Genomic DNA, 14888 nt, shown 5'->3' on the forward strand with positions numbered 1-14888 from the left:
GTTTTTGTAGATTTTGAAGTGGGGTGTATCATTTTGAACATTAGAAATTGTGTCTTTCTGTTAAAGTGTACTTTTTCATTTCCCGTCATTACAAGCCCCATCAATTTAGCTCTTTTTTTGGCCATACCAGAGCTTTCAGATATCTTCACTTTGAGCGTGTACGTGCACAAAAGCAGGTTCACCTAGCAAGTATCATTTGTTTTTGTTTATATTTTGTTTTATTGTTCATATACTTCTCCCAGATGCATCTGCATTTCTTTTATTCTGAGATTTGTTCTCTGTATCCCAGCTTTTCTCTTAACATTGGAGAATTGAATTAAAGGTCTTTCTAGGATTACAGGATATAGAAAATATTAAATGAGTCTAATAAAAATGTGTTTAAAAAACATCTCCAGGGATTACGGAAAATCATTTTAATAATAACCTGTGAAGAGCCATTTGCACGTTGCTATGGGAAATGATGGCATTCTTGAATGAAATGAATGTGGTGACTGTCTCGTTTCTGAATAGCACATGAGTTTTATTAAGCGTACGTGTTATGAATCATGCTCGAAAAGAATGTACAATAGAAAGAGATTCATCATTGAGCGTTTCTTTGGAGGGTTTCATCTGTGAGGGTGGATTTTTGCTGTCTTAGTACCATAGTGGTGTGCATGAAATCCAACACACCCATGTGCTTGACAAGATCTACATGTCATAATGAGCATTAGTGGGGTGTACGTGCGTTCGTGCACGCTTTTAGATTCCTTTTTATTTCAGTATTTAACATACATCAGAGTTCAGTAAGTGCTCGTGAATGGCAAAATGTTCTAGGATCAGTCGCTTTCTGGTTCTGACTCATAGATGATTGTACTTTAAGCTGTTTGTGACAGGAATGGAAGATGTTAATGGACGAGGCTGGTACATCCAGGAAATAATTTCTTATGTAGACAATACAGATTTGTTCTCCGTTTTCATGTTATTATTCATTGGAGTTTATGAAAGTTTAATATGTTGGAGAAATATTGACAACATAATCCTGCATCGTCTACCGTTTCATTAAATCGTGGTGCACATGAGAATTGGAGCAATGTCCTCTGGATAACAAATATTCACACTGCAAGCTAATATTGTGCTATTACTTTGAGACCAGGATGAGCTCAGGAATATGTAATGTTTATTAAAGCCATACTACTTTCACTGTCAAGCAGCATAATGGTCAAATTGATGTAGGTGTGTGTTTACGTAGCCTACTTTTATGAACCACAAAATCCAGCAGACATAAAATTTGAGATGGGGACATGGTGTGTTGATTGTTTTTGCCCATGATAACACATTATGCTCCCTGTGAAGTGGTGCAAATGTGGCAGGTCTCATCCGCTTTCAATGATGCAAATCAGCATCAATCTGATAGACTGTTGATCACTGGCTTGTGTTGATCAGTTAGCATTGTTCCCAGCAAGCAATTGTCGTCATTTCACCATCTAGGTTAACTAATGACCAAATATAGTCTGGCTATGAATAACGCACTTCTAGCCAAAATGAATATGAATTTGGTTACGTGTCGTTTTGCCAAAATAAATTGTGAGATGTATGATATTCCATCATGTAAGCAAAGTAAACAGAGATTACAAGGTGTTTGGTTTTATTTATTTTATTTAGACATCTATTAAATTTTCATTGACAGCTTAATTTTGCCTTGTATTAGCCTAGATGTCCGGGCTGTGTTTGGATAGCTATTAGACGTCTTTAAAAGTAAAATTGATTGCTGCACTGCAAAAAAAAAAAAAAAAATGCAGCATATTGGTCAAATCAACATAGTCAACGTTTGAAGTGGATTAAAATCATTCATAAAAGTTGTCCATAAAACCAATACCCATTTTGGTCTTAGGGCAACTTGATTTTATAAGTTAAATAAGGTAAATTTTTCACAAGTCAAAACTTAAAAGTATGAATTGACTTTCAAACTTTTGACATTGACTTTTGTTTTAACTTCATGTTGCATTTTTTCAGTGCATATTTCTCATAAAAAAACACACATAGGGCATAGACAAATTGAGATGCAGGCATAATTTTATGATTGACCAATCAGAATAAAGTTAAGACAGCTGATCAGTAGTATTACAACCTGAAGGGGGCATTAATATACCATGAATTTATTAAACTTACATGTGGAAATTATTGATTTACATGGGCTTCGTGGTGAAACTTTATATTTCATCTTTTTATCTTTTGTTTCATGCAAAGAAAAACAACGATGATGATTATAATTTGTACATGGTATTAATTTGTCCTCATTTTTTCTCTTAGACTATTCATCGTCTGATCCATTTGTTATTTTGTCTCTGTAAAAATGGCTACATGTTATTTTCTTTAAAAAATACCTGGTACTTCTGTATGTGGGTGCAGGCAACCCTACGCGTCCTTGCATCAGAGATTAGGAGTCGGTGAATTAAAGGAGCCATTATATGTGCTGATGAGGGAACATTTTGCCTGAATGGCCAGGCTGGTTGTTCTCTATAGGCAATCAAAAACATACAGGCTTTCAGCTCTCGACTACATACAGAATATAAAAATTTATACAAAGAAAGAGAGAGAGAGTGTGTGTGAGAGAGAGAGTATGAGAGAGCAAAGCACATGTACAGTTTCCAGAAAAGTCTTTTAAAAAACAAGACTCTGTACTCTATCTGCAAATGTTGAAAGGAGACAAAGAAATGCAGAAGATCTCTAAGACTTTGTTTTATGTCGAATTTATAAGCAGTATTTGGGAAATTGCACTATAGTTGCATCAGGTAGCTAAACTGCAAACTGCTAACAAAATTGTAAAAAAAATTGCAGAATGAAGTTAAAGCAACTTGATTTTTTTGAGTTTTAAGTTTTGACCTGTGAATAGTTCACATAACTTATAAAAACAAGTTGAAATTGTTTAACTTAATTTTAAAAGTTAAAAGTAGCATAAAATATAATGTTGATTTGACAAAATTATGTTTTTTATAGTGTACGCTACTACATTGTTGAGTAAATTCACAAAATCTGTCTCCTTTGATTCACAATGGTAAGCTTATAATAATGATTTGTAATTTTCTTGATCAGGGTGAATTGTAGGGGAAATATAATATAAATATAACTTTGCAGCTTTAAAACAAAATTGAAAAAAAAAAAACATTTGAACTACTGTGACTGTAAACATGATATTTTTTGTGTAAGTTGATATCAAATTTTCTAAACGAATAATTAATACATGTAGTTGCCATTTCTGTGGCTGTTCATTGCATTTTGGACAGGAATTAAATGGATTTATCTGTTATGCTGTTTTTATTTTGCCTTTATATAACCCTTGGCCTATTTAACCGCAGTCATGTCAGGTATGCTGCTAATCTATGATGTTAGTAGTAGCATATGTCTTGATGCCTTGCTTTTGATTAATGCTTGGTTTTGGCTTTTCTTATGTCAACAGCATTCATCAAAATGTAAATGTTTATTCAGGAAAATCTGGTTGTTTCCTTTCTTGCATTTATTTATGTGCATATTCATTGAAGATTCACTGAAATCTGTTTGCTAATGCTTGTATCAATACTTACTTTTGTTGTTGTTGTTTATATGTGCTTTAAGACAAACCAGGTGCAAATTTATCATTCAACACCATTGCTGAGTATTTTCTCTTTTAAATTGAAGACCTATATTCCAAGTGGCGGCTGATAACTTTTACAGACAGGGTCAAACTTTATTTGAGTCAATTAAATGTTTTGATTGATTCAAATCCAGCTTTTATATAATTTCAAACTTTGATATGATTTATAAATTCTTATTTCAGAAATACAAAGATTTAATAAAGCAACAGCCATCAGAGGACCAGAATCATCACATGATGTTGTGACCTTTAAGAGACTGCCGCTAATGACGCATCTCTCATCATTTGAATAACTGTGCAGTCGAGTTTCATCAAACTAATGCGTTTTATAGTCTGGTCGACTCTGTGCATTCGACATGACAATGATGGTGACATCCAGAACAGACCAATTAAAATGAATCATGTCCTTTGCGATGACATTACATTGAAGTTACAAAAAAGTGAAAATACAGCCAGCAAGTAAAAATAAGTTTGATTGTGTGTTTTTATTGACTTAATGTACTGTTTCTTCTCATAGCCCATCAGCTTCAACATTGTGCTGGATTAAGATGACTCTACGCAGTGAATAAAGGTCTGAAAATGTGTAACATACATTTTTGTATAAATATATTAAAGTGTATACATTTATTCCTTCTTTGACTCTATTTTTTATTTCAGTCTGTGGAAAAGGTTTTCTCCATGACAATGAAAGTTGCAGCGATGATCTAAGACTGAAGGTAAACGCAGTGCTATGATGGGAAGAACGAACACAATTCCTGTTGTTCTTCTTTACTTCTGTTCTCTTGAACAATCTGGTTTGTTTCTCGACTCTGCACATAGCCCGAATCGAATGCTGGTTTCACTTTGGTCCCCTGAAAAACACTCGTATGTTAGGGTACAGTTAAGATCCGTTGATAAACATGGGAGCTGTTTCCCATCATCAGCCACCCTGTGGGAAAAAAATAATTAGGAACTCATTAGACTTTTGAAAGAACAATCTGTATGTACAGTGTTTTGTTTACAAGAAAAACATTACTTTTCTGCTCATGTGCAAAATAACTGACATCACAGGGATTTGCGTATAACATTTCTCAGATGTGTTTGTTTCTGTGGTGTTTTAAGCTGTCCCGTTTAATCATAATTTTCTGCTGGATGCATGAATGTTATCTAATCCCTTCCAACAGAAGATGATGAAGACCAGGCCAATAATAATCTGCATGTCATTTATTATCCCTTTGTAATAATTGATTGCATGCGTTTGTTAAGGTTCGTAAAGTTATTGCTGATAGTTGCAAGTAAATACGTTTACATTTGAAATCCTTTGGCACGTTGAGTGAAGATGTGCTGTTACTTATATAATTGAATTTATAAAGACGTATGATTTGGATGAAACAGAAACCTGCACTGAAGGAGAGACCCAATGCACAGTTTTTGGCTTGGGACAGTAGACAAGCATCCCTTGCAACACCCTGACAAATAACTTCTTACCTTCTTACCCCAAAAAAGGCAAATATCCAGTTTGTTTAACTTGGAATGGTCAAAGATTTAGATAAAAGCATACTAACATGAGCTTGGAAATAAGGTTTTAAAGAGTATCCAGTACGCTCCTCGTCATCAGGATGAGCTCAGGGACTCTTGGTGTCGCACTACCAAAAATAAACTGATAGATCTCTGTGCTTATTACGCTAAAAAAAGATCCCCAAGCATATTTCAGACACTGAATTGATTTAAAACTACACTTTAAAAAATGACTTTCTCACTTAGTATTTTGGTCTTGTTTTCAGTACAAATATCATAAAATTCTTAAATCAAGATTTTTTTTTTTTATTAGCAAAATGACCCAAGAAAATAAATCTAGTTTTTAGACAAATGTATAAAATTTAAGTGAATTTGTGGATAAAACAAGCAAAAAAATCTGCCAAAGGGGTAAGCAAATGTTTCTTGAATTTTTCTTAAATTTAGTGTTTAAGAAAAAAGTTCAAGATTTTTTGCTTACCCCATTGGCAGATTTTTTTGCTTGTTTAATCCACAAATTCACTTAAATTTGATAATTTTTGTCTTAAAACTAGACTTAATTTCTTAGGTTATTTGCTCATAAAGAAAATGCATCTTGACGTGATAATTTTTTTATATTTGTGCTTAAAACAAGAGAAAAATACTAAGTAAGAAAGTAATTTTTTGCAGTGTAATAATCAGTTCTGAGTATCTGACATTACTTAACACACTGCAAAAAATGACTTTCAAGAAAAATTTTACTTAGTATTTTTGTCTTGTTTTCAGTAAAAATATCTAAAAATTCTTAAATTAAGATGTTTTTTCTTGATGAGCAAAATGACCCAAGAAAATAAATCTAGTTTTTAGACAAAATGTATCAAATTTAAGTGGATTTGTGGATAAAACAAGCAAAAAAATCTGCCAATGTTGTAAGCAAATACTTTTCTTGAATTGAGTGTTTAAGAAAAAAGTTCAAGATTTTTTTTGCTTACCCCATTGGCAGATTTTTTTGCTCGTTTAATCTACAAATTCACTTAAATTTGATATTTTTTGTCTTAAAACTAGACTTATTTTCTTAGGTTATTTGCTCATAAAGAAAATGCATCTTGACTTGAGAATTTTTTAATATTTGTGCTTAAAACAAGAGAAAAATACTAAGAAAGAAAGTCAAAAATTTTACTCAGTATTTTTGTCTTGTTTTCAGTAAAAATATCTAAAAATTCTTAAATTAAGATGCTTTTTCTTAATGAGCAAAACGACTCAAGAAAATAAGTCTAGTTCTTAGACCAAAATATCAAATTTAAGTGATTTTGTGCATAAAACAAGCAAAGAAACTGCCAATGGGGTAAGCTAAAAATTTGGAACTTTTTTAAAACACTAAATTCAAGAGAAATTTGCTTACGCCATTGGCAGATTTTTTTGCTTGATATTTTAACTGAAAACAAGACAAAAATACTAAGTAAAATTTATCTTGAAAGTCATTTTTCGCAGTGCACTGCAAAAATGACTTTCTTAGTATTTTTGTCTTGTTTTCAGTAAAAATATCAGAAAATTCTTAAATGAAGATTTTTTTGACGAGCAAAATTACCTAAGACAATAAGTCTAGTTTTTTAAACAAAAATATAAAATTTAAGTGAATGAATGCTTAAAACAAGCAAAAATATTTGCTAATGGGGTGAGAAAACAAATCTTTAAATAAGTTAATTCAAGAAAAAAAATTCTCACCCCATTGGCAGATATTTTTGCTGGTTTTAAGCACTCATTCACTTAAATTGTATTTTTTTTTTGTCTAAAAACTAGCCTTTTTTTCTTTGTTTAGCTCATTAAGAAATAGCACTTTAATTAACAAGACAAATTTTTTTAGCAGCAGTGTAAAATATTTTGTCCAATTCAAGCTTGGGTTTGTGGCAGCTTTCTGCATGATATTAATCTGGAATCTGTGGCACACAGGGCACTTTGCAATTTTTATACACCACACAAGAGGTTTTAATCTCACACTGATTATTTTCACCTCAATCAAGACCCAAATGAAATGCAAAGTGGAGAAACTCTTGAGATAATGAAGGCCTGTTGTAATATTTTGAGTGCTTAATTGTCAAGGTTGGCTCTCGGGTTACCTGCTGGAATAGGGAGGTGAGTTTAAGTTCTAGTTTGCATAATCATCACCCTGCACTCCAGAAACATTGTGTCATAGTGTGATTCAGCTGCACAAAAGACCTGCTGGTTTTGTTTCCTAAAGCTAATGTTTTCTGCATCTGAATTCAAAGCAGATTGAATGTGACCATGTTGGTTTTTAGAGATACATAGGTCTTATTTCCTTAAACAAGAGTTTTTTTTAGTTTGTTCATTCAAGATGAAGTTAATGGTTGGTTGTGTTCAAAAAGGGAAATGAGAAGTTTAGATTGCGGTTTTGCATGGGAATCTCTCCAGACAATAAAACCATACAGTATACACTATCAGAAAAAAGTACAGTTTTTATAGCTGGGGCGGTACCTTAAGGTTTCGTTTTATAACTTCATAGGTATACAAAACATAATACAATGTTTACCTTTTTGGGTATATTACCTTTAAGGAATACTCCAGACAAATATCAAAATTCCCCTATGATTTAGGCTACTCTTAAGCAATCCAAGATACATATTTCCTCATCTTTCAGATGAACACATTTGGAGTTATCTTTCCAAGCTTTATAATGGTAAAAAACAGGGAACAACTTCTGATTTTAAACCCCAAAAAGTTCATCCATCCTCCAAGGGTTAATAAGGGTTTTCTGCGGGTAATCGATGTGATTTTGGACGCGATTCAGGAGAGCGTTTTATCGTAGTGAGCGTTCACTCTCATGAATCACACAAGTCCAAGATAGCATTGTTACCGTATATAGTTTATAAAGTTTAAAATATGGATTTATTTTACAAAATCACATTAGTAACCTGCAAAAGACCTTTATTAACCCATTGGAGCCGTGTGGATTACTTCTGAGAAGAATGGATGAATTTTTTGTACCCTGAACCCTGTTTTCTGCCGTTATACGTTTGGAAAAGCAAGTTCATTTACTCCTTAAAGGCACACAATAGGTCCTTAGGGTATAATTTGACCCAATTTCAGTGTTTTGTATAACCATAAAGGTACAAAAAGGAACATTTCAGGGTACCACCCCAGTGACAAAAAAGGTACAATTTTGTACTTTTTTCTGACAGTGTATAAAGAACTCAAATGCAAAAGCCACAAAATGCCTTTCGTTCATCAAAAATGAGATGATGATATCAATCAAATGCTCTCGGCACGTATTATACGTTCGTCAAATACCTTTGCTTCAAATCTGCTTAATCCCGGCCTCAGGCCATTCAGAAATATTATTTTGGCAGAATCCGTTAAACGCCACAATGATTTTTCAGCAAAATCCTCTAAGTGCACATAAGATGAATTGAATCACATTCAAACTTGGGTGTCTTGTGAGTACTTGGACCTGAATACAACCCAAATGTGGCAGTCACATGGGTCACAGCGCCTCCCTAAATTGTGGTTCGGTTTCTTTATTTTTAAATCTGACTTTCATTGTTTTAAAATTTAAAAAAATTTCCTCTTACCTTCGCACTGATCCATGTCAGGTTTGAAATGTTTCTTGATCAGCATCTATAGCCTCAAACACGTTGTCTTTTAAACTGGCACACGTGTTTCCGTTCTGTTCCACAGCTGGGTTTTCATGACCTAAGCAATCCTTTCTCACAGAGCTGCTGGTCTGGATGTACGTGGTCAACGTCTGTAGGTGTTTTTGAATGCCGTTGAGATTCAACGGTTTGATTTTTTTGCCTCTCAGAAGATTTCGAAAGGCTGTACGGTACTCTGGACTGTGGCAGTAGATGATCGGGTTCAGGCCTGAGTTTGCGTATCCCATCCAGTTCAAAAAGATGAACACGTCCCATGGTGGAACCTCAGGTTCGAAGACTCTGATGATGTTGAAGAGGAAGAAGGGTAGCCAGCAAAGGATGAAGATGCCCATTATAATCCCCAGTGTCTTGAGCGCCTTATGTTCCAGAACAAGGTGCCTCATCGGATTGCGGCTGTATCTCCGACTTTTTATTTCCACAGGAGGTGGACTTTCAGAAGACTCTTCGCTTTTATTCTGTTTATCAGAGTCGTCCACACATTCGCTGAGAAAGCGCTGTCTGTCCTTATCGATTTGCTTCAGCTGTCTGGTCGCAATGGCAAACACCTTCCCATACACGAAGACCATGATAACCAGGGGCACGTAAAACGACACTACCGAGGAGCAGATGGCATAGGTTGGGTCCGTAATGACATCACAGCAATATGGGTCCTCATAACGTATCCTTGTGTTATTGTTCAATGCACGAGAATTATGGTTCATGATTGGTACGAAGGAAATTAGAGACGACACCATCCACACCAAGCACACGATGTAGCCCGCCCTACGTTTGTTCAGAAGAACCTGATGCTTGAGGGGCTGCGTCACCGCGACGTAACGCTCCACGGCGATGGCGCAAAGCGTCTCGATGCTCGCTGTGACGCAGAAAACGTCCACAGATGTCCACAGGTCGCAAACCGTTGTTCCCAAAAGCCATTTCTTGGTTACCACCATGCTGACGCCCAAGGGCTGGACCACACAACCCATGATGAGGTCTGCACAGGCCATAGAAACGATGAAGACGTTAGTGGTGGTGTGCAGCTGAGGTGTGCGAGCGATGGCCACGATGACCAGCAGGTTTCCCATCACTGTGAGGAAGATCACCAGCGCAAGAGCAAACACAAGCACGGGGTGTGCACTGGACGCCGGGAAGCCGCAGGTGCTCATGCTTTGTGGAAAATCCCAGGTCGGGGTCAATCTGAAACTGCAGCGAGAGAGTTCAGTAATTCTTTGCATGCCTGATCAATGTCCTCGAAAGGAGCAACATGGACGGAAAGTACATTTCCAAATTTGAGATGTCATTCAGGGAAGACTTTGAAGCAACTGGCCGAGCAAGACTTTATTTTCACATAGTAGGAGGAGGAGCTGTTGGTGGGCAGGAGAAGTGTTTGTCATTGTATTATATCATCTTTTGTATGTTTTTACTAACTTAAAACACGTGAATATGAGTAACGCTTACACTTGTTCATCAAAACACCTTAATTCTTCACAGCTGTAGTCTATAAAACCTCCTTTGAAACAATGTGCACTGTCAGACAAAATAGTTGGCCCCAATCTGTCACTGTGGTAGTACCCTTTAAAAAAGTCATAATGTGTGTCATTTAAGTACAGATATAAGTACGTTACACCAATATACATCAATAAATGATCAATATATAACTGTTTAGGTGCAAAAGATAGGGGAGAGCGGGGCACAACCTAACGCTTTTTGACTTTGGCTCTATCTTGAAATTTTTTAGAAAGATTTTTTGTTAGATTAATAATTTTTTTATATAATCAACAAACACATATCGTACAATTACACCCAAAAGTGACAGGAGTGCAAACATACAACTTACCCCATAGGTGGGGTTAATAATAACAAACAGAGGGTTTGTTGTAACACCTGTAATAAACACAAATAATTCAATAAAATTCTGTCTACTATACTAAGGGTGGATATATATCTGCCTATAATAGATGAATGTGTGGATATCTATCCATCCGTGATTCTTCATCTATCCTTGTATTATGCATCAATGCATATAAATAGATTTAACAGTTATCATTTTGATTTATAGTATTTACATTGTTTTAATTTCATTATCATTGTATACCTGAGGCTTAGTTGTAACACTACGTAAAAATGTTTTCTATCCCAAATATCAGTTACTAGGAGTTGTTGACATGTTTGGTGTCATGTTTTAGGTAACAAGACAGTGATTAAAATAATATAAGGTTGGATTTGTTGACTTACACACCCAAACCGGAATAAAACATAAGATGAAGAAATTTACTTTCATGCCTCCAAAACATTCTTTACTCAATAACTTAACCAAACATATAAAAATTTTTTGCAAAATCAACGGAGATCATCTTCTGACCGGAAAAGAAAAAGACCAAGAGCACAGATTGCTCGGCCCTGTGTTATTGTCATAACCTCGCTCATCCCTACTTTTTAAAAGGGTACCATGCACCCCAGTGATAGCTAAGGAGCATTTTGTGTATTGTTTTGCATATATTAAGTTGTTTTAAGGTCACAAATTCATACAGTCTGCTGTGATGTAACTTAACAAAAATACTACTGCGTACACTTTAGGAAATGTCATTATATGCTTAATGTGTTATCAATACAGTAGGCACCTTTATGATGTAATAAAGTCATTTTAGCAAGCTTACCCGTAAGTGACTTCCTCTCTCTCAAATCATCTTTTGTGATTTATACCCGTTGCACCACCTTTATGTCACAGACTCCTATCTTTCATTATCGTGCCTTTGTGCTTTGATTCCTTTGTGCACCGTTTGATTGATTGTACTTTCCCACGCTTATAAGTATATGAGAACAGAACAGAGTGTTCAGATAGACGCAGGATATAATGTGGTCTGTGGTGGGCACCTTACAGCTTCCCATATCAACTTCCTGTGGTTTTAGTCAACTTGAACCTGAGCTCATCTTCTGGTCTTTGTTAAAGACTAACTTGTATTTCTTATGTAACCAGGATTAAACATGGATATGACAGCAAAAGATAAAGATATGACTTATATCTCCAGACCAAATGAAATTTGGAAGCAAAAAATAAGATGCATCTCTATCAGCAATTTAAATATCATTGAGATATTTTCTAGCCGGATGAGTTGGGTGTGTATTTTTTTAATGCACTATAAAGAGACGTGTTGTGTATAAGAGCTCACTTTTAGCTTTATAAAAAGCAGATTTACACAATCAGAAAAAATGGGCCCAAGATGGGGCAGTGCCCTTTAAAATAGTCTTAATATGTACCATTTAGTTACATATATGCATACATTGGTGCCAACATGTATTGAGGTGCTAAAAGCATTTTTGGCACCAATATGTACCTCTGAGGTACTAACATAAACTGTTTAGGTGCAAAGGTGTACTTTTTGGATGCCACCTTAGTGACAGCTAGGGAAATGTTTAGTAAATAGGTCTTTACAATTATTGTAAATGTGTGATGTATGGTAATAGTTTACTACATCTTGAGTGTTTCAAAGCTTGATGGATTTATTTCCGTGTGAGTTGACCTTTATTAAACCACAGTAAAGGCAGAATCTCACTTTGTACGATCTCTTCCTGAAACCAGCTTGTTTCCTGTGCTGATGCATTCGATTTGGTTTTGTTTGCGATAAATGCACACGATACCAACTTGCAACGATAGTGTGTTGAGAGATTTCGGGAAACAGCGTTTGCTGTTTACCCCATGCTTTTAGCTTGTGTAATGTCTCATAGGCAGGTCATGTTGACATTGACAATCTCTGGCCTTAGGGGAAAGGAGACAGAGATGTTTTATGGTTCTGTTTGTCAGGCTCCCTTTTTAATGTGAATAAAAATAGTATAAACTTTCAAACAAATTGACAAGCATGAGGAAAAAAGACATAACTATGGCAAAAAAAAAAACTTCATGGCCTCCAGTGATGCGTATTTATGCTGTAGGCCATTGTTAGACTGAAAGTGCTTTCTGTCATCACCGATGTGTAACATTCATTTCAGCATTTCCAGAATGCTGTAAGCTGCTCAAACAAAATACGGATAAAGCATTTTAATTCACAGAACTATGATGTCTCCCAAAAACTTGTAATTTTTGTTCAATGTTTCCCTCATCTAAAATAAAGAAAACATGAGCATAGGTTGATATTTTTCAAGACCACCTAAACTGAGACCAAGTCATGACCAAGACAGGCCGAGACCTAGACAAGACCAAGACTTTTAAGGGTCAAGACCAAGACCAAGACACGCAGAGACCAAGTCAAGAAAAAGACCAGTGCAAGTCACTGCATTAAAACACTTATAATAAAATGTGGAATATGCATATGATTAGGCACTTCTCGTATGTGTGTGTACGTATATACCATGAGAAAAGTTGATTAAAAAAAATTATAATAATTAATTGGCACCGTAAAAACCAGGAATGATAAAAAATAATTTTGTGATATGGCATCAGTTTTGGTCTTGACCGGTCTTGAAATAAAATTCAGAGTCCTCCTCATCTGAGACCGAGACGAGAGCGAAAGTCGATTGCGAGATGAGACCAAGACCTTTAAAAGTAATATTTTGTTAATAAATGCATTCTCTGAGAAATTATATTACAAGTCTTAACTGCAAAAGTCACATCCATAATGCTGGAATTGTCCATATGTTATGTTTAAGGGATATTTCACCCAAAAATATTGTTCCAGACCATATAAACATTCTTGTTCTGACACAAATATGTTTTTGTGTTTAAAAAGCACATATTTTATTGCTTTAAACAATGTTTTTGTGTATTTGGTATAATGCAATGTGTTCAAAAAGGAAAAACACATTATTTTCCACATACCTAACATTTTTGTAGCTCCAGATATCCTGCCTTCACTGCAAAAAATTGTTTTTAAGAAAAAAATGTCTTGTATTTTTGTCTCGTTTTCAGTAAAAAATATAAAAAAAATATAAAATTAAGATGCATTTTCTTGATGAGCAAAACGACCCAAATTTAAGTGATTTTGTGCATAAAACAAGCAAAAAAAATCTGCCAATGGGGTAAGCACATTTTTCTTGAATTTAGTGTTTAAGAAAAATGTTCAAGATTTTTTTGCTTACCCCATTGGCAGATTTTTCGCTTGTTTTATGCACAAATTCACTTAGATTTGATATTTTTGGTCTAAAAAACCAGACTTATTTTCTTGGGTCGTTTTGCTCATCAAGAAAAAGCATCTTAATTTAAGAATGTTTTGATATTTTTACTGAAAACAAGACAAAAATACTAAGATTTTGTTTCTTGAAAATAATTTTTTGCAGTGTTCCTTAAAACACTTTATACCATGGTCTGTTTAAATACTCGATTCTGATTAGCTGGAAGGTGTGCATTAAAACCGTTTAACGCACAGGTAGTTCCAGTCAGTTTGATTAAAGTTAGAAATTAATCCGCTACTATAAACATTGGTAACCATAGTAACACAGTTACACTTGCAGAGAGAGCGAGAGAGGGGCGAGAGAGAGAGAGAGAGCGAGAGAGCATCTCTCTTTACAGTGAGTCTCTCTCTCGTCCTTCTCTTTCAGTTCTCTGTCTATCTCTTTTAAAACATCGCTTCGAAATTTCCAACTGTTTGATTTTTGTTTTCATTTAATATAATCCATTTCAATAAATCTAATGTGTCCTTATATAGTAATAGTGGTTAGAGACGTCGGTTTTATTTCACACTTTACATAATTCATTTAAATAAATTATTAGTTCAAATAAAGATTGCCTTGTCACTGTCAGTGTTGGCTGTCATTCATAAATTATTTTAATAAATCAATTAAAGAATCATTAAGTTAGCTATATGCTTAAGCAACGAGAGGATGGACTTTAAAGAAGAGACGCACACAGCCACAGGTAACTCGCGCACGCATCTCTCTCTCTCCCTCGGGTTCTTCTCTTTTAGTTCTCTGTCTCTCTCTTTTAAAAATGAATTTAAATAAATATGATAATTCATTTAAATAAAAGCAATACAATGGCACTACTTTATTTAAAGCGGACGGAGTGCGAGCCTTAAAGGAATAGTCTACTCATTTTCAATATTAAAATATGTTATTACCTTAACTAAGAACTGTTGAATCATCCCTCTATCATCTGTGTGTGTGCACGTAAGCGCTGGAGCGCGCTGCGACGCTACGATAGCATTTAGCTTAGCCCCATTCATTCA

The 14888-nt window shown here is 34.9% G+C and overlaps 1 protein-coding gene across 2 annotated transcripts; it reads right to left on the reverse strand.

The window, feature by feature from the left end:
* Positions 1–4096: 4096 nt before the first annotated feature.
* adrb3b (adrenoceptor beta 3b) lies at positions 4097–11523 on the reverse strand. Of its 2 annotated transcripts, XM_065261561.2 has the most exons (4): positions 11388–11523; positions 10189–10303; positions 8671–10094; positions 4097–4538 (listed from the first exon to the last, which is right to left on the reverse strand). In XM_065261561.2, exon 3 carries the CDS (start codon positions 9963–9965, stop codon positions 8688–8690), a length of 1278 nt encoding a protein of 425 aa, XP_065117633.1. In that variant the 5' UTR covers positions 9966–10094; positions 10189–10303; positions 11388–11523; the 3' UTR covers positions 4097–4538; positions 8671–8687. The 2 variants fall into 2 exon arrangements, with proteins under 2 accessions (XP_065117633.1, XP_065117625.1); XM_065261553.2 differs by lacking the exon at positions 10189–10303.
* Positions 11524–14888: the final 3365 nt, after the last annotated feature.

Source organism: Paramisgurnus dabryanus, chromosome 10 (genome assembly GCF_030506205.2).
Source record: "Paramisgurnus dabryanus chromosome 10, PD_genome_1.1, whole genome shotgun sequence".
In the NCBI taxonomy this organism is placed as follows: Eukaryota; Metazoa; Chordata; class Actinopteri; order Cypriniformes; family Cobitidae; genus Paramisgurnus; species Paramisgurnus dabryanus.

Excerpts from the sequence above, each read along its gene's own strand:
- adrb3b (XM_065261553.2), bottom strand. The coding sequence starts at position 9,965 with ATGCAAAGAATTACTGAACTCTCTCGCTGCAGTTTCAGATTGACCCCG.